The sequence below is a fragment of the Aspergillus karnatakaensis genome (assembly GCF_047715665.1).
Source record: "Aspergillus karnatakaensis strain CBS 102800 unplaced genomic scaffold BJY04scaffold_11, whole genome shotgun sequence".
In the NCBI taxonomy this organism is placed as follows: Eukaryota; Fungi; Ascomycota; class Eurotiomycetes; order Eurotiales; family Aspergillaceae; genus Aspergillus; species Aspergillus karnatakaensis.
The window spans coordinates 347,757-363,050 of NW_027395723.1; the positions used below are offsets into that span (position 1 = coordinate 347,757).

Here is a 15,294-nt window from a genome sequence, read left to right on the forward strand (position 1 = left end):
ATTCGGGATGTAGCTGGTGAGAGGGGAGGGGAAGAAAGAAAGAAAGGGAGTAAAGACGAAGGAATATAAAATCTACGAGGTTTGTTGATAGGCGCGTCGCGTGGTATCTTGAGACAATGAGAGGATTTTCTGGGGGTTGAGTCAGAAAGGGCCTGCTGTGATGAAGATGAGGCAATTTCCGGGGTATAGTGAGGAACAGGTTTGGAACACACAGTTAGTACTCGAGGGTATAGTATATGGATATCAAGGTCAGCCTGCTATACAAGAGGATTTTGTATAGTCTGCCAATAAATGAGATGAATGTTGAGGAGAAGAAACAAGATATAACCCCTGTCTAGACTTTTGCAAATAATATCAACGCCAGTACGCCGCACATGCTTCAAGCAAATCATCACGCCTGCGTCGCCTTCCACTTGTTGATCCTCCGCTTCAAATCACCAGGAGTCTGCTGCATCGGATTCAACTTTCTATCTCTCGCCATAGCCGCATAGTTCTCGCCGTGCTTCTCAACCAGTCTCGTAATCCACTCGTCCTCGCGCTTGCTCTGGTGTCGAGGCTTCTTCGGCGCCTCCATAGCTGCTTGTGCTTCGAGTTGCTTGACAATGTTATTTGTTGATGCCTTTCCTTGCGGCTTATCCTCATCTTCGTCGCCGGATAGATCGTTCAGCGGGTCGTTGAGCGGGTTCGAGCGACGGTGTTTGCGCCCAGCGACCTCGATCTCCTCCTGCTCCTTGCGCACGACTCGAATGATCTTTCCGGTTTCGGGGTCGCGCTCGACGGTGGTCTCTCCAAAGGCGGAGTTTTTCACCAGGGAGTCGACGCTTCCTTTAATGTGCAGCGAGTCCTGTTGTATCTCCTCCACACCGTTCTCGGTTTTGCGCCGTTCCGATCCTCCTGTGGGTGCGTTGAGACGATGCATCAAACCGAGGCGGCGGTAGTTTTGTGTGAGTGTCGCATGGCGATCCCTGTTCGTACAAAATCAACTTCGATCACTTCGGAGTCTTCAGATTGCGGCGTACCAGTTTTCAGCGATAATGGCGTTACCCAGGACGTTGATCTTCTTTTTGCCGCTCTTGAGCATGCCCGAGCGCTTAGGCTTCTGCTTCGGCGCTGAGGATCTGTTCTTCTTTGCTTGACGAATGTTACCCATTTTTAATGCTTGAGCTGGAGTGGTAGGTGTTGCTGCAGTGAGAGCAAGCTAAAAAATAAATTCCTTATCGATGCGGAAAACTTAGGCTGGGGCTGTTTGCACGGGTCTTGGCGTGTTTGATAAGACCCTGATAAGCGACATCGGGCGAGTTATCAACATCCATCTGACACCACCTTTCCTGGGGAAGAGTACCTTGTAGGAGCTTCATTTTGCTGTCTAGCTGTTTCTAGACTAAACTACACAATGTCGCTACTTACTTCTTCTCGTACCCGCCGGATTGGCTTTGCGCTGGCTGTTGGTGTTGTTTTGTTCTCGGCTCTGGCTGCTGCTCGTGAAGCTGTCCCTGTTGGTGATCTGTCTGTTAGCCAGATTGAGGAGGAGCTGCAGGTGCGTATATTCAGCTGTCGAAGGCTATGTTGCTACTACATATACATGCGTCCATTTTCTTTATTTATATTCCAAGGATACACGATCTGAGAATTTGAGCTAATCCACTCGCCAGAGCTGTCCCCTCGTCGAGTCCCTGAATGAACATAAGCGCGCAACCAGCCCCCAAACGGCCAGCTTGACGTCAAAGATCTTTTCGATCCTCTTCCCCGGCAGCCCAGCTGTAAACTCCCTTCTCGCTACGCTATACATTTCTGGACCTCCCAGTACGTCTACCTCTCTTTACTGCACTGTCGCGTGACCTAACCCCCACCAGACTTCCTCCTAGCCCTATGTCCTCCGAATATCGACCCCTCGTCGCTGTCCGTCATGGTCGCCTTTGCCGTCGGAGGCCTCCTCGGTGACACCCTCTTCCATCTCCTGCCCGAAATTTTCCTCGGAGAAGACTCCCCAGACCACGTCCGCTTCGTCATGGTCGAGCCAAACCGCAACCTTCTCCTTGGTCTCGGGATTATGGTCGGCTTCTTTACCTTCGTCGCAATGGATAAGACTCTCCGCATCGCAACAGGAGGAGAGGGACACGATCACTCACATGGACACTCTCACAGCCATAGCCCCGACACCGCCGTGACAACCGGCGCCACCACAACCTCATCCAACGAGCTCAAGAAGCGCAAATCCGGCAAGACCGAAACCGAGCCCATTGAAACTACCCCTAAAGATGAAATCAACCCCAGCGTTAAGCTTGGCGGTTATCTCAACCTCATTGCTGATTTCACTCACAACATCACCGACGGCCTGGCCATGTCCTCCTCCTTCTACGCCTCCCCAACAATCGGCGCAACCACAACCGTCGCCGTCTTCTTCCACGAAATTCCTCACGAAGTCGGCGACTTCGCCCTGCTCATTCAATCCGGCTTCTCGAAACGCAAAGCTATGGGCGCGCAGTTTGTGACTGCCATCGGCGCATTCCTCGGCACACTCATCGGAATTGCAGTGCAGGAGTTCGGCGGGTCGGGCGCGACAGCTGCGGACCCCCTTACCGGAACTCCCGCTTCGGGACTTTGGGGAACGAGTCTAAACTGGGGCGACATGTTGCTGCCGTTCACGGCGGGAACGTTCTTGTATGTCGGCACCGTGTCAGTTATTCCTGAGTTATTAGAGACGGGCAAGGACATGGGGGTGGAGATCAAGAAAACGATTGTGCAGTTCTTGGCTGTTGCGGTGGGAGCAGGGATCATGCTTGCGTGAGTTCCTTATACCTTTCCCTCTATTGATGGTGCATGTTGTTAACAGTTGACAGGATCTCGTGGGATTAAACTCTAAATAAGAGCACCGACACTACCAACCGCTGAGCGCTTTCAATCATACTACCACGAGGGGGCGCTGGCTTGGTATACCTCTCCCGAGATATCACACCCACCTGGCCGCTCGCTACATCGAATATAAGCTCGACTTCTACCTACCATCTACCTCTGAACATAGCCCACTCATCTGCCCTAACTCTTATGATGCCTATCTTCAACACCACCAGATGGCTATAACCCCTCACCCACAAAAATCGCATCATTCTACCACAGCTATCCTACTTTTACTACGTAGTAGTAACTCACGTACCGTCAGCCCGCATCTACACTGCTTGAGGATGTAAGCAAGTAAACAGTAACCCTGAAGAAACAGCGCACAGCGCGCAAAATGCATATGCTACCTGACTATCCTTTCTATAAAGCATACAGCGTAATATAGCTGAAACAAGACATCAATATAAGGAACAGTATTTGAATCACACATGCACCCCCAAGCCAGAAGAACCTAAAAAAGTCGAAAGTTGCCTCACAAACAAAGAGGCTTGCATGGTAATAAAACTCTAGCATCACTCGTTATAATGGTATACCTGCAGATTATTCAATTAGCGAACCAAGATCCAAGTACATATTGTTTAAATCATTCAAGACAATAAGGACAGGGCAGGCAAGAAAGAAAAAAGAAGAAAGAAACTCACAAAATAATCCGGCAACCCCCAGACCTCATACCCTAACCTCTTCGCCATCCGCGCAAACCCCTCTGTCTCCACAAGGTGGTAGAACGGAAACGCAGGGAACATCGCCCCATCCCTATGAACGTCCGCCTTAACCATCAGCGCCGTGCCGCCAACGCCATCAAGCTCAATGATTCTCGTTGGATCGGGATGTCTCGTATCAGCCAGGTAAGCCATGAGGGAGCGATATGTCGGGAGTTCCGCGTATCCCTCCAGCAGAATTTCGTCGGGACCCATGTTCTTAGCGAGTTCGTGGGCGGTAGACGAGTCGATCCAGGAGTTGAAGTCGTAAGGGCGGGTTTCCTTCTTCCCTGTTTCAGTGTTGGTATAGCGCTGGAAGCAGTTAGGGACTATGACGGGTTTATTGTGCGATGTAAGGTCCTGGATTAGGGAGGGTGGTGTCTCGACGACGTCCGAGTCAAGCCAGAGGACCCATGATGTTGCAGGGCCCAGGGTTGTAAAGACGAGGCTGTTGCGCGCGCGTGCCATGGACTCGCGGCGGGCTTTCTGGTTCGAGAGTTTATGGCGCTCCTTCTCATCTTGGCTTTGAAGCGGCGGGTCGAAGTCTTGTCTGAGTATGCTGATGCTTGCGAAGCGGGTGTGTTCGGGGCCCGTCTGGGTTTTCTGGATTGCGTGTTCGAGCGCGGAGGCGGCGGCGTCGCCGTCTTTTGTGTGCGGGATTATGAACCCTAGGGAGATGAGTTCGTGTGGGTAGTTGAGGTTTTCGAGGTTGGACCAGTATTCGGTGTAGAAGCGCGCGAGTGGCGTGAGGATTAAGATGCGTTCGGAGTTCTTGCTGGCGTCGCTGGTGCTGGTGAGGTCGTTGAGGTTGTATTTGATGACTGGCGGTGGGGGGTGACGGCCGTCATTTTGGAGAGACTGCGGGATGAAGGGTTTTGTGGGTGGGGAGAGGGGGTGTTCGGCTGTGTCTTCGAGGCGTGAGGTTGTAGTTGTCGTTGAGGTTGACGGAGATGGGGAGAGGAGGAAGCAGAGGAAGCCAAGGGCTAGGAGGGAGGCTAGGACGATTGTGATCGGACTCGTTCGTCGCATGTTGCGCGCGACAGCCATTCTGGCCGGTTGGCGGCTGTGAGAGTACCGAGGGTTGGCAAGGCGCAATGGAATGAGGATTTATTTCTTGTTGTCCTATATCGTACGTGGTCACTAGGGACGGATCGGCGGTGATTTTGCCAAGCGTTTCGTGTTCAAGCGAAAGTGGCCAGGACTGAGGCCCTGGAGGGCATCTCTATCTGCAGGTAATGAACGTAAGTCCCCGACCTCGAGATCAGAGTGTGTTTGAGAAATTGAAAGAAGGTCGAGGTTGGCTGTAGCCGGAGCGAGGTCAGTGATGACGCTGACGACGGCGATCTGATAAACTATCCGCAACAGGAACTCCGCGTGTCTATAATTGGACGCCACAACTGTGCCTAGACCCTCTGAAGAATGAGGTTACTTAGAGGCTAGAGCTTGAGGACTCTTCTAGCGCTTTAGAAGAGAATTTGTGTTACTTTGAGTCTGTGGGAAGTTGGGAACTGATCTCTATCCTAGGTCCTTCATCCTCTGCGCCGGAAGCGGAAATGCCGCGGAGCTCCCTGAAGCTTCAACCCTGGCATCACTTAACCACTTCAAACAGCCATCAGGTTCGTTGATGAAGAACAATCATTGTTCTTATGTATTGATTCGCCAAATTCAATCTATAGACGATATATAATAACCGCAAAAGCCATAATCCCACCTGTGCTAACAACAGAACCCTACGGCAGCCACCGCATCACGCCCTCAAACGCAACCAGCGCCATCGCATTCGCCGGAAACGCCCTCAGGAAGCAAGGCACGAAGCCCCTCCAGTACCCCCTCCACCCTCTCTCCTGGTAGACTGCCCTGGCCGCATCCTTCCACCATCGGAACTTCCTCTCCCCATCTCCCAGTGCCCCGCCCATCGGATCCGTCATCAGCCGCTGCTTGACCACATCCGACGGATACGACGTAAGCCAGAAGATTTGCGCCGAGATACCGCCGGCCCAGAAGTTAATTGCTGGTGCGGAGAGGGAGGTGCGCTCTTTGAATGCGCGGCTTAGCACATCGTAGGAGCCCCACCAGAAGAAGAAGAACGAGCGGAAGAGGATTGTTGCGAAGAGACCGCGGTAAAGTCCTGCTATGCCGTGTGTGCCGAGCTATTGTCATTAGTATATGCAGCAGTTGAGTGGGTGAAGTCGGTTCTTACTATCCGGCGAATACAGTCTATCGGCCCGCTGTATAACCGCTTCGATTTATCAGCAGCATACTGAATCTGCAGTCTGGCCTTGACATGTTCCACAGGCGCAGCTATAAAGCTCACCGTCGTACCAGCCATAATACCCGCAATGCCATGCCCAAAGCTTGGCAGTGTATGAGGATCAGGCTGGTACTTAGCGAACGGCGTAAGAGCACGAATGTTTGGTTGTGAGAAGACATTCTCGAGAAGGAGTCGGCGGTATAACGTTAAAGAACCAAGCATGCTACAATCTTGTCAGTTCCAACTTTTGAAAATCTCGCAAATGAGGACGAGGACGGGGGATAAGAACTCACATTGAGTCCATAACCATCCACCCAACCAACGGCGGCGTCGCCCCCTTGTATAACCCGGCAACCCCCTCCTTCCTCACCGTCTGCAACACACAGTCCAACGGTCCCTTGAAATGTCCCTCTTTACTCGTCTGTAACCGCACCTTGACCGTATCGAAACTGCCACAGTGTCAACACTATTTCCAACGCACGTAGAGCGTCACCGCTCAAGGATATAGAATGGACGCAAAACATACGGATGACCAACTAACCATCACAGCCAACCATTAGCAAAAATTCTCCATCAATTCGGAAGAAGAGAAGACAGCATAACTAACCACTCAGCTTCGCAATCCCCGAGAACACTCCCGCCACAAACCCCTTATAATCACGTTTCGAGCTCGTCGTCGGCGCAGCTGCGGCTTTGGCGAGTTCTCTTGGTGATTCAGGCGCATCCATTGCGGCGACTGTAGCTGCTGCGCCGGATACAGAGGCTGGAGATGGCGACATCGGACAAATATCAAGCGCTCAATTCCAATGAGATAGTTTTGAGGTTCTTCGTTCGCCTATTCAGCCCGAAACTCGTCCTGAATTGAAGTTACAGCTGGAGGTATGGATAAAGCTCCGTTATCGGCCAACGGCGAAGTCGTCTTGTCTCGTCTCGTCACTCGTGAATCGGCGTCCTTCAAACCAAGCGAAAAGATCAATGAATTGCAATCGAACCCCAAAGCAAATCCTCCACTCATGAAAAGCTGAGAGAAACCAGCCCTCTTATTCTTCAGAGGACGAAAAGTTGGAGAAACGCAGATCGCAAAGAGGGGAGACTGTGCGCGGCCCCACAACGCCCCAGCGGATCGCGGAGTTGGTCTTTCTCTCCGGGTTGGGTTCTTGTTCAAGCTCCATGTTGGCGAAAATGCTTTGTTGTTATTGGGTAAGTTGCTTATAGTGTCCTAGATCTTGCCTGGGGAGCGGAGGAGCTATTTGATTCTAGCCTGAATTGGCTACCGGTTGTAGGTGGGTGTTGACAGCAAGATTCGGAGCTTGTTCCGGGCTCCATTGCGAACTCGGACAAAATATATGTATCAATGTCCACGGGCTGAAACGTCAAGATCGAGTGTAGTACTGGTCAATTTACTCCAGAAATGAGTTACTGTACTATAGAATGCCAAGCAGAAAGTCTATTGTATTGAGTCTATTATCGCATATCCGTTTTCCTTGTGCGAACGTCTGATAGAAGAAATGAAGGTCTATTGACCTGACTTAATTTAATTCCGAGCAATACTCGGGAAGGATGGCAATGAAAGGAGGGTTTGCGACACACGACGAAAGTATGCTATAGATAGAAAACAACCAAAGAAAATGAAGCTGTAAGCTGAGCTTCAGAGTTGCAATGCCGATGCGGGGTATAAAATGTAAACAGAGAAATAATGGAGTATGTCGAACCACCCAAGAATCTCTTGGAATCCGAAGGCAAACTCCAATTGCGTGACCAACAAGCCGCATAATTGCAATTTTCTGCCTTGCAGAACAACTGGCCGACATGAATGATATGATGTGTGAGTGAGGTGTAACCGTCTATCACCATCCTTTGGCAGGCTTTCGTGTCTTCTGTCTATTCCTTTCATTCTCCCGAGCGATCAGACGATCCAGCAGATCAGGCGCCGGCGCCGAATTGTGGATGTCCCGTGAGGACAGCTCAGATCTGGAAGCACCTGCAGTCAGATAGCCACCAGCCTCTTCCAGAGCGAGAGGGGTGACTGGGCCCGGGCTGAGCAGGGGATTCAGACGTGGTGCAGACGGACTGGGAGATAGCGGGCGTGAAGGTGGCTTCTGAAGCACCACACCCTCCACGAAATCACGGTACTGAGAGATTGGGTCTCGTGAAGCCGAAGTCGGTCGATACACGTTCTGTCGAGACTGTCGAGGTGATGAGGGTTGACCATTCGTGGCCTGAGCATTGCTCGAAGATTGATAGACGGCGGGGTGGAATCGTGGAAGGTCGCCGAGCTGGAAAGCTGGGGCTGATTTGGCCGTGTTTTGCACTCGAGTTAGAACAGGCTGCGGAGAGCCGGAGCGCCCGGATGATGACATGGTTTGGCCAGAAATTTGGAAGAAAGGCGAGCTATCAGAACGCATCCTGGATGAGCGGTAGTCGCTGTGATGACGGCTGTGTCTGCTACTCTTCGGACGAGTACGTCTGTTCCGGTCCCTTCCAGGTGAGGGATCACGATGAGGAAAGTAGTCTCGCTCGAACCGCCCAGTCAATGGTGTAACAGGTATATCTTCTTCGTGAGAGTTGAAAGGCGACCTGGGGATAGGAATGGGCTTTGTTCTCGTCCGGTGGAGTGAAAGTTCTTCAAAAGAATCAGACAAGTCGGCGACTGGTGAGTGCCGTCGGCGGGGGAGGGGTGATGGAGGGTTATAAGTGGAGTAAGTGGCTGTCAATTCCTCAAGAGACGAGAGAGAAAAGCGAGTCGGACGACCGTGTCTGGCGATCAGACTTTGTAACTGATCACGAGCATAAGAGGGCGGTCTATAAGGGGATGACGAGGGGGAAGAGGGTGAGAGATTGGCTGAGAGAAGCATGATCAGCACGTTAGAGTCACCAAGAATGCAGCGCTAAAGACGAAACATGCCACACGTGTCGAGCGGAGAAGGGGGAGATAGACGACTCACTGCTGAGAGGAAAGACTGAATTGGCTGAGCTGCAAGAAGACGGATACAGCAAAGGAGACGAGAATGAGGCCGGAGTTGAGGATGAAGAGGAGGAAGGAGGAGACGTCGCTGGCGCCATTGTTGTTCTTTTTCTTTAGCGAATCTGATGAGTCGGTGGCGCCGGCAGGCACAATTCAGGAACTGGAACTAGGATCCGCAGCAATAGCCGAGGGGACCCGGGGGACTTTTTTTCCTTGAGCTTTTTGTTGCTTAACAAAGATGATCAAGTTGTCAACCATCTCAGGAGGTTGAAGTAATGTGGCATGTGCAAGGCTCTATCTCCTGAGACCCTGTCCTCCTTTGTGCTCTCTGTTCGTGTTGCCTGCTGTAATTGTGGTATGGTCTCACAACGTAAAAAGAAAGCATGACCTAATTTTACCGCTGTCAGTTTGCGGGGAAAGCAAGGTGAGCCAAGCAGATGGCGTCATGAGCGCACTATGATTGGCTACAACGAAACAAAGAGGGGCAGCGATACGGTACGGAACGGTACCATACAGGTTGGCCTTCACCTCGCCAGGCACAGACCTCTGCTGATCTCCACTTGCACTTTCGAGCACAAGCGAGATGAAGAGGAATGTGATGAGATCAGATAACATCCAACACGACTTACACTAATAAGACTTTCCAAGATGCAAGTATCTCAGATTCCGAGAAACGGCTCGCTGACATGTATCAGCTCAAGGGGGCCCAAACAAAGTTCTTGGCATGGTTCGACTTTCGGGGGATTGCATGCTGCAGGCGCGGAAGCGAGCGTGGTTTCGAATCGAAATAAACCAGAAACAAATGGCAAGGATCAAAGAGAATGGACTACATTCGATGGGACTCTGTGCTATTTAAACCTACGGCTGAAATTCAGCCTTCAGCTGATGGGGAGCATTGTTTGGCAGTCACCTAGCAGAGGTATTCTCATGCGAAGAACTCGGCTGACCAACCTGGCTTTAAGAGGCAGTGAGAGGAAAAAGAAAAGTGCCAAAATCAAGGCAGACACAACCTTCATCGACGCAGGAAAGCAAGCTGGCTATGAGTCAAGTCTCAACTATGGGTGTAAGGGTTCCAGTTCACCCTCCATCTTGCCAGGTAGAGTCGAAGTTGGACTGCAGCAGTGGAGACTACCTTAGTGTGGCCGAGAAATGCAAGTCATTCAAGGGCTGGAGGTATCTATCCTCCCTCGCAGAGTCGATCATGTCTTCCTCCCGCGAGATCCCGCTGTAGCCAGCATAACTACCGTTCTGACGAAATACGGACTTGACAGCTCATCAACAATTCTCTTCGACTTCTGAATATCTCTCCCTATTCTGAGACACCAAGATTGGGCCCATCGTTTCCGGCTATCATGAGGCCAATGGGTAGTCGCGTCTTCTTCAGAGAGCACCATGACCCCCATCCATTCAGCCACGCTAGCTCCGATCAGACGATCATCCGCCCAGTGCTGCCGGGCCCCCACCTGAACCTCAAAGTCTCAGTCAGCTCAAATCAGTGAATCACAGCAGTTGACACTCGTAAAGCGGACTCTCAGACATTTTGCGTGATTGTTCAACGGGCAGTCTACGCAGTACATCCAGATTACTCTTCGGACCCGAGATCGTGGTCCATAGCCGACCACCCGCTGCACATGCACGCTGACCGCTACAGCCGCGCCGTTCTGCAGAGTCAGCTTCTAAAATTACATCTAGCACGGTTAGGTTCACCTGTCCAGTTCCTGACTCAATACCGTAGCCACAATCACACCCGCGCTCGATCCATGATCCATGACCTGTCCGACAAATCGATGAGAAGTCAGCATTTCACCCTTGCACCCCCAGCCAATACCGCGATTTGGACGCCATCCAATTTACTCAGCAAGCGAGCAACCGAGACCGTAGACCTCGTCAGTACCGGAAAGCCACTGACCTACAGACCGCATGACCAGACCAGGCCAGGCCAGGCAGCGCGGACAACCCCCTGCGTGACTCAGGGATTGCGCATTCGCACTCGCCTATAGGATACGCTATCGAGGCTGTGTCTCAGGCCCGAGGATTGAGTTGAGTCGAGTTGAGTTGTGCAAGAGTTGCACAGGACACCCGCCGTTGATGGTGCTCAAGGGCAAGGTCTTCCCGCGAGATTCTGATTGTTACGGGACACTTGTCTACTTGGTTCCGAACACGATTCAGATTCTCATTCGGACTCGGCTGAGTTGTTTGCTTTGAAGTTCGTGTGCCCTGGCCCTGAGTTAGCTCGGGTCGGCCTGGAACTAGACCGGGGAGCAAGGTGAATGAACGGTCTGTATGGCCATGAGCATTGGTAGGTGAACGGTGGTAAGCTTGCTGGCCGGAATTCTACAGGTCTCGGAATAGTCGGAGCGGGATGGGTTAGACTTCAGCTGCAGTTCTACATGAAATACTGCTCTCCTTTCTGTGAATATCCCCCAGCACCGTAGGAAAGTAAACTAGCTTGTTAATACTCCAAACTTCAATTTGCAATATTAACCTGTATTGATGCTTGCTGTGAACAGCGAGACCATGGATAGCGTAGAATTTCAGCTCGGGGTTTGGAGAGGGCATCTTGGAGTTGCTGTCAGTCTGCCTACCAAGGTTCTTCCTAACCGAGATCCAACGATAGAGGCGTGAGTAGATGTGACCTATTAGATACTCTCCAGGGCAGTCTTACTGGTTAAGATTTAGCTCCTAGACTTAACCCTCCAGAAAGCTGGCGTCTATAGGGTAGTGCTGGTCATAGCCGAACGCTTGTGATGTTCTAGTTCGAAGGAATAATGTATGAAAAGATAAATGGAAATAAAGTCCGATAAGTAAGTCAGTACTGCGGGTGTTTAAAACAGCAACAAAGAGGCATTACAAAGAAACAGGCAATAAAGTCCAACAACATGATTTTAGCATGTCTGATCCTTCTTTTCCTCAGGCGTTGGGATCTCGGGTGTGCTACCTGTATCCTCAACCGTGTCGCAATCCTCCTGTATCACAGCGGTAGCTTTGGAAACTGCAATATCATCCTCATCACGGGGGTTGGAAGCGTTATCTGGAGAGTAACAAACGAATGGGCGAAGAATAAGCAACACTCGGTTCCCATCTAGTCGGGTTGGGCTTTCTGGACTCATGGAGTGGGTCCAACATGCCTCCATCATTTTAGACGCGTCGTAGAATCGTGATTGGTGAACGACAATGTCATTGAGGTTGCGAAACCTCGGCTTGGACCTGTGCGATGACATAAGAACAAACGCATCCGCTACGCTTGCTAGACTCGAGGCGAGATGGTCTTCTCTTTTTGAAATCATCTTGGTGGGTTTTAGGAGAGTCTGGAACGACTGGCTAGCAAGGATCCGTGAGGCTAGGACCTGGCATCTCGCTCGCCGACGAGCTTTGAAGTGTTCTCCCAGTTTAACGGTGCCGGCGTCTTTGACCTCCCCAGGCATTAAAGAGCTGCAAAGATGAAACGTAAGACATCTCCAAAAATAGCCATGTAGGGGGTTAGCTATAAGCAATCTCCAAGTCAACCAGACACTTCAATGCATAAATAGGCAAGAAACACGGGTGGTGAAGGGAGCGAAATAGCAAATGCCGTACCTTTCTCAAACTGCGACGAGAGGCTTTGCAAGATATGTGGAGCTAGGGATGAGGTCGCCTCTTGCGGGGCCTTTTCCCTTTCCTTGCTGTCTTCTGGCACAGGCTCAATATACCAGAACGGGTTCTCGAAGAAGTTCTCGACGGCTGTTTTCATCAGATACGCGATGGCAAAAGTGAATAGAACTAGTTTTCGTGGCGAGGACCAAGGCGCGAAACTATACTGTCAAAACTTTCCTGCAGGCAGTAACCGTCAAGATCAGTAATGAGCTGCTTCTTTTGCTGGTCTGAAAGCTCCTGCTCATCGAGGCTCTGGTGAGCCCACTCATTAGACCAACCCCTTAAATCCGTAGTGACAGACCGCATGTGTCTCGGCCAGTTTCCGGGAATTGTCTGGGCCCATTCAGATAATGACCCACTGAGGAGGTCTTTCTCAGGTGACAAACTCCTTATATAGCCAGAGAGCATGTTGTAGCGTTTCTTGAGCTCGCCTAGTTGCTGCTCTTTGGGCGCGGTCTCGTCGATTTTGCACTCAAGAATATCCTCGGGGAACTTCATTCTTCCACGCTCTATTTCTTGTTGGTCTGGAGACGAGTCCTGTGCTTGGGATTGCTTTTCGACCATGAATACTGTGGCGGCTCTTCTTAGCCCTTGCGCAGGTCGGTTACCGTTGCGTTTAGAGGAGCCCCGGATCTGCCACGTCATCAATCAGCTAGAGTCTTCAGTCCGGATGAATGTGGTTTGTCTCTGATGACGATACCTTTCTCTGAACGCCGACGCGATGTGCTTTGGGCTTGACCATCTCGATAAACAATGATGCAGAAGAGAGAAGGTCAAGGATGTTGGTGCCACAGGGACTGCGTGAATTGACGAGGGAGGAGGAGGGGAGGAGGGCGGTTTGCCCCTGCCAGGCTGCAGGCGGTTTCTAGGTCTTTGTTTGCGGTAAGATAGGTGCCTACCAGTACCCAATCCCCAAAGAGCTGTAACGGTTCCAAGTCGTAATTTAGCATCAGGTAATGAAATTCTTGATAAACACCCCAAAGTCGATATCCAGGTTTTTTGTTCTTGTTTTTTCTTTTTCTTTTTTTTGTTGAAAAAAAGGATCTCCCGTGGCTGTATGTTTGAACCTATGGATAGGGGCCACACCTAGCAAGCATGGCAATGTGCATCTCCCACCTGCAGAGCCAGAACTGAGCCAGGAAGAGTGAAGCACTTGCAGTCAGGCGCCAGTAAAAATGAATGCAAGGCGGAAAAGCTGGCCATGGCTGCTACTATATTAGAAGGGGACGGCCCTGGTTTTCTAGCATATTTTCTTTCTTCACGACTGATCTTTGTGATCACAAAGCCGCTTCTAATACTCAATTTTGCTCGCAATGGCCACTTCCAGAGGTCGACGTGTGGTTGGGGTCGACTATGGGACGACTGGTACCGGTATAGACCCTTGGGTCACATTGGTAACTACTTGCTGATGCTGCCAATTATGATCACTATAGGCGTTGCATATGCCCGACACACAGGCGGCCCAAACACGAGAGCACACCCATCGGTTCATCAACATTACACGTGGCATGGTACACATTCCGTGGAGAGAGTTCCCTCTCGGATTGCCTACCGGCATGATAACAAGGAAAACTCTGCCTTTGAAGACAAGGACTACATATGGGGATCAGAGGTTCAGCCTGATATGTGGGCTTGTTCATGGACAAAGCTGCAACTGGATCCGACTGCACTTCTAAGCGAATATGATGACAAAGATCTAAACATCTCCGCGCAAGACGGCATATTTCACCTTGTAGATGGCAAATCTGCAGATGATGTGATAGTCGACTATCTGACCCCGGTTTACAAAGAGATCCTCGCCGTTCTTGGGATTGAAGCAGATGACACATCGGCATCTATAGACTTTTGGTTCCCTATACCAGTCACATGGCCATTGGAAGCAAAAGCTGCTTTCGAAAAAGTGATCGAGAGGGCAGGATTCGGACAAAGAAAAGGTGACAGTGTCAATTTCATACCAGAGCCCGAGGCAGCAGCAGGTGCAGTACTACTAGACAATCCCGAGTCCTTTCACGTACGTGATTCCTGGTACCTTTCTCATTTTGCCTTACTTTTCAACTGCTGACCGAGGAGGGGGTAGGTGGGTGATGGGCTCCTTATATGTGATGCTGGCGGCGGCACTGTTGTAAGTCGCAAAACGGAAAGCTCTCACAAGGCTGGTCTCGTTTGACGCTTGATGCATATCAGGACGTAGCCATGTATATTATCGCCAGCCCTACGGACTGGAAGAAGTTGACCTCTTTTCAAGGTGAGTCTGAACTATTCTAACCCTATCATGTCACGGTCTTAATGCGTACCATTGCAGGGGGTCGATGTGGGGGCGCAACTGTTGACAGTCGCTTTTACGGCTTGATGAACAAGTGGTTTGCTAAGTCGTTCGCCAAAATGCCACTTCGCCATAGAGGGCCTGGCAGCGCGCTTATGGATCAGTTTGAAGACATCGAAAGAAATTTCTGCAAGACCGATTATAATAGCTTCAAGCTTGACTTCAGCAGCATGCCGAACACTGCTCCAAATAAGCATTTTGTTGAAGGCAGTATCTTGCTAACAGAGAAGGATCTTCAATCCATGTATGACCCTGCTATTGAGAGAATTATCAAGCTTATCTATGAGCAGCTGCAAGCAGCTCATGAGCACAGTGGTTACTCTGTAATCAACGTGAGTTCATACTAGCGCATTGTGTATGGGCATGTTACTAACTGAAGAAGAAAATCGTTCTAGTGGGTGGCTTAAGTGAATCTGTATATCTTCAGCAGATCATAAAGACATGTTTTGAGCAGCCTGGTAAGATGGAAGTTGCTATACCAGATAACCCGTAATCGCACCCCAAAGCCTCCCAATACTGAGTGATT

General features: G+C 50.7%; 7 protein-coding genes across 7 annotated transcripts; 3 read left to right on the forward strand and 4 right to left on the reverse strand.

The window, feature by feature from the left end:
• Nucleotides 1-67: 67 nt before the first annotated feature.
• BJY04DRAFT_183147 (nucleolar protein 16) lies at nucleotides 68-1,188 on the reverse strand. Its single transcript, XM_073710420.1, has 2 exons — nucleotides 1,020-1,188; nucleotides 68-965 (listed from the first exon to the last, which is right to left on the reverse strand). Exons 1-2 carry the CDS (start codon nucleotides 1,148-1,150, stop codon nucleotides 392-394), a joined length of 705 nt encoding a protein of 234 aa, XP_073574027.1. The 5' UTR covers nucleotides 1,151-1,188; the 3' UTR covers nucleotides 68-391.
• A 139-nt stretch (nucleotides 1,189-1,327) lies between these two features.
• BJY04DRAFT_183150 (Zn(2+) transporter YKE4) lies at nucleotides 1,328-3,087 on the forward strand. Its single transcript, XM_073710421.1, has 4 exons — nucleotides 1,328-1,537; nucleotides 1,653-1,803; nucleotides 1,854-2,784; nucleotides 2,841-3,087. The coding sequence occupies exons 1-4, from the start codon at nucleotides 1,394-1,396 to the stop codon at nucleotides 2,854-2,856; spliced, it is 1,242 nt and encodes a 413-aa protein (XP_073574028.1). The 5' UTR covers nucleotides 1,328-1,393; the 3' UTR covers nucleotides 2,857-3,087.
• Nucleotides 3,088-3,410: 323 nt separating this feature from the next.
• Nucleotides 3,411-6,626, reverse strand: BJY04DRAFT_206042 (mannosyltransferase complex subunit MNN9; the record flags this gene model as incomplete). The annotated part of the gene is made up of 6 exons (XM_073713664.1): nucleotides 3,411-3,431; nucleotides 3,540-4,644; nucleotides 5,340-5,746; nucleotides 5,797-6,070; nucleotides 6,141-6,296; nucleotides 6,451-6,626. 6 exons carry the CDS (start codon nucleotides 6,624-6,626, stop codon nucleotides 3,411-3,413), a joined length of 2,139 nt encoding a protein of 712 aa, XP_073574029.1.
• An 839-nt stretch (nucleotides 6,627-7,465) lies between these two features.
• BJY04DRAFT_15956 (uncharacterized protein) lies at nucleotides 7,466-9,081 on the reverse strand. The gene has a single exon (XM_073709024.1). The coding sequence runs from the start codon at nucleotides 8,700-8,702 to the stop codon at nucleotides 7,695-7,697; it is 1,008 nt and encodes a 335-aa protein (XP_073574030.1). The 5' UTR covers nucleotides 8,703-9,081; the 3' UTR covers nucleotides 7,466-7,694.
• BJY04DRAFT_15955 (uncharacterized protein) lies at nucleotides 9,082-9,980 on the forward strand. Its single transcript, XM_073709023.1, has one exon. The coding sequence runs from the start codon at nucleotides 9,461-9,463 to the stop codon at nucleotides 9,947-9,949; it is 489 nt and encodes a 162-aa protein (XP_073574031.1). The 5' UTR covers nucleotides 9,082-9,460; the 3' UTR covers nucleotides 9,950-9,980.
• A 1,717-nt stretch (nucleotides 9,981-11,697) lies between these two features.
• BJY04DRAFT_215648 (uncharacterized protein) lies at nucleotides 11,698-13,187 on the reverse strand (the record flags this gene model as incomplete). The annotated part of the gene is made up of 4 exons (XM_073715525.1): nucleotides 11,698-12,296; nucleotides 12,389-12,532; nucleotides 12,610-13,078; nucleotides 13,146-13,187. 4 exons carry the CDS (start codon nucleotides 13,185-13,187, stop codon nucleotides 11,698-11,700), a joined length of 1,254 nt encoding a protein of 417 aa, XP_073574032.1.
• A 571-nt stretch (nucleotides 13,188-13,758) lies between these two features.
• BJY04DRAFT_215649 (Hsp70 family protein) lies at nucleotides 13,759-15,261 on the forward strand (the record flags this gene model as incomplete). Its single annotated transcript, XM_073715526.1, has 6 exons — nucleotides 13,759-13,816; nucleotides 13,879-14,456; nucleotides 14,523-14,567; nucleotides 14,630-14,690; nucleotides 14,748-15,100; nucleotides 15,151-15,261. 6 exons carry the CDS (start codon nucleotides 13,759-13,761, stop codon nucleotides 15,259-15,261), a joined length of 1,206 nt encoding a protein of 401 aa, XP_073574033.1.
• Between the last annotated feature and the right edge of the window lie 33 nt (nucleotides 15,262-15,294).

What these genes read in the sequence shown, in the direction of transcription:
- BJY04DRAFT_183147 (XM_073710420.1), bottom strand. Translation starts at nt 1,150, where the DNA reads ATGGGTAACATTCGTCAAGCAAAGAAGAACAGATCCTCAGCGCCGAAG. An exon ending in GCCATTATCGCTGAAAACTG is followed by an intron (nt 966 to 1,019) that starts GTACGCCGCAAT and finishes TTGTACGAACAG; the next exon opens with GGATCGCCATGCGACACTCA.
- BJY04DRAFT_183150 (XM_073710421.1), top strand. Translation starts at nt 1,394, where the DNA reads ATGTCGCTACTTACTTCTTCTCGTACCCGCCGGATTGGCTTTGCGCTG. An exon ending in AGATTGAGGAGGAGCTGCAG is followed by an intron (nt 1,538 to 1,652) that starts GTGCGTATATTC and finishes TCCACTCGCCAG; the next exon opens with AGCTGTCCCCTCGTCGAGTC. An exon ending in ATACATTTCTGGACCTCCCA is followed by an intron (nt 1,804 to 1,853) that starts GTACGTCTACCT and finishes AACCCCCACCAG; the next exon opens with ACTTCCTCCTAGCCCTATGT.
- BJY04DRAFT_15956 (XM_073709024.1), bottom strand. Translation starts at nt 8,702, where the DNA reads ATGCTTCTCTCAGCCAATCTCTCACCCTCTTCCCCCTCGTCATCCCCT.
- BJY04DRAFT_15955 (XM_073709023.1), top strand. Translation starts at nt 9,461, where the DNA reads ATGCAAGTATCTCAGATTCCGAGAAACGGCTCGCTGACATGTATCAGC.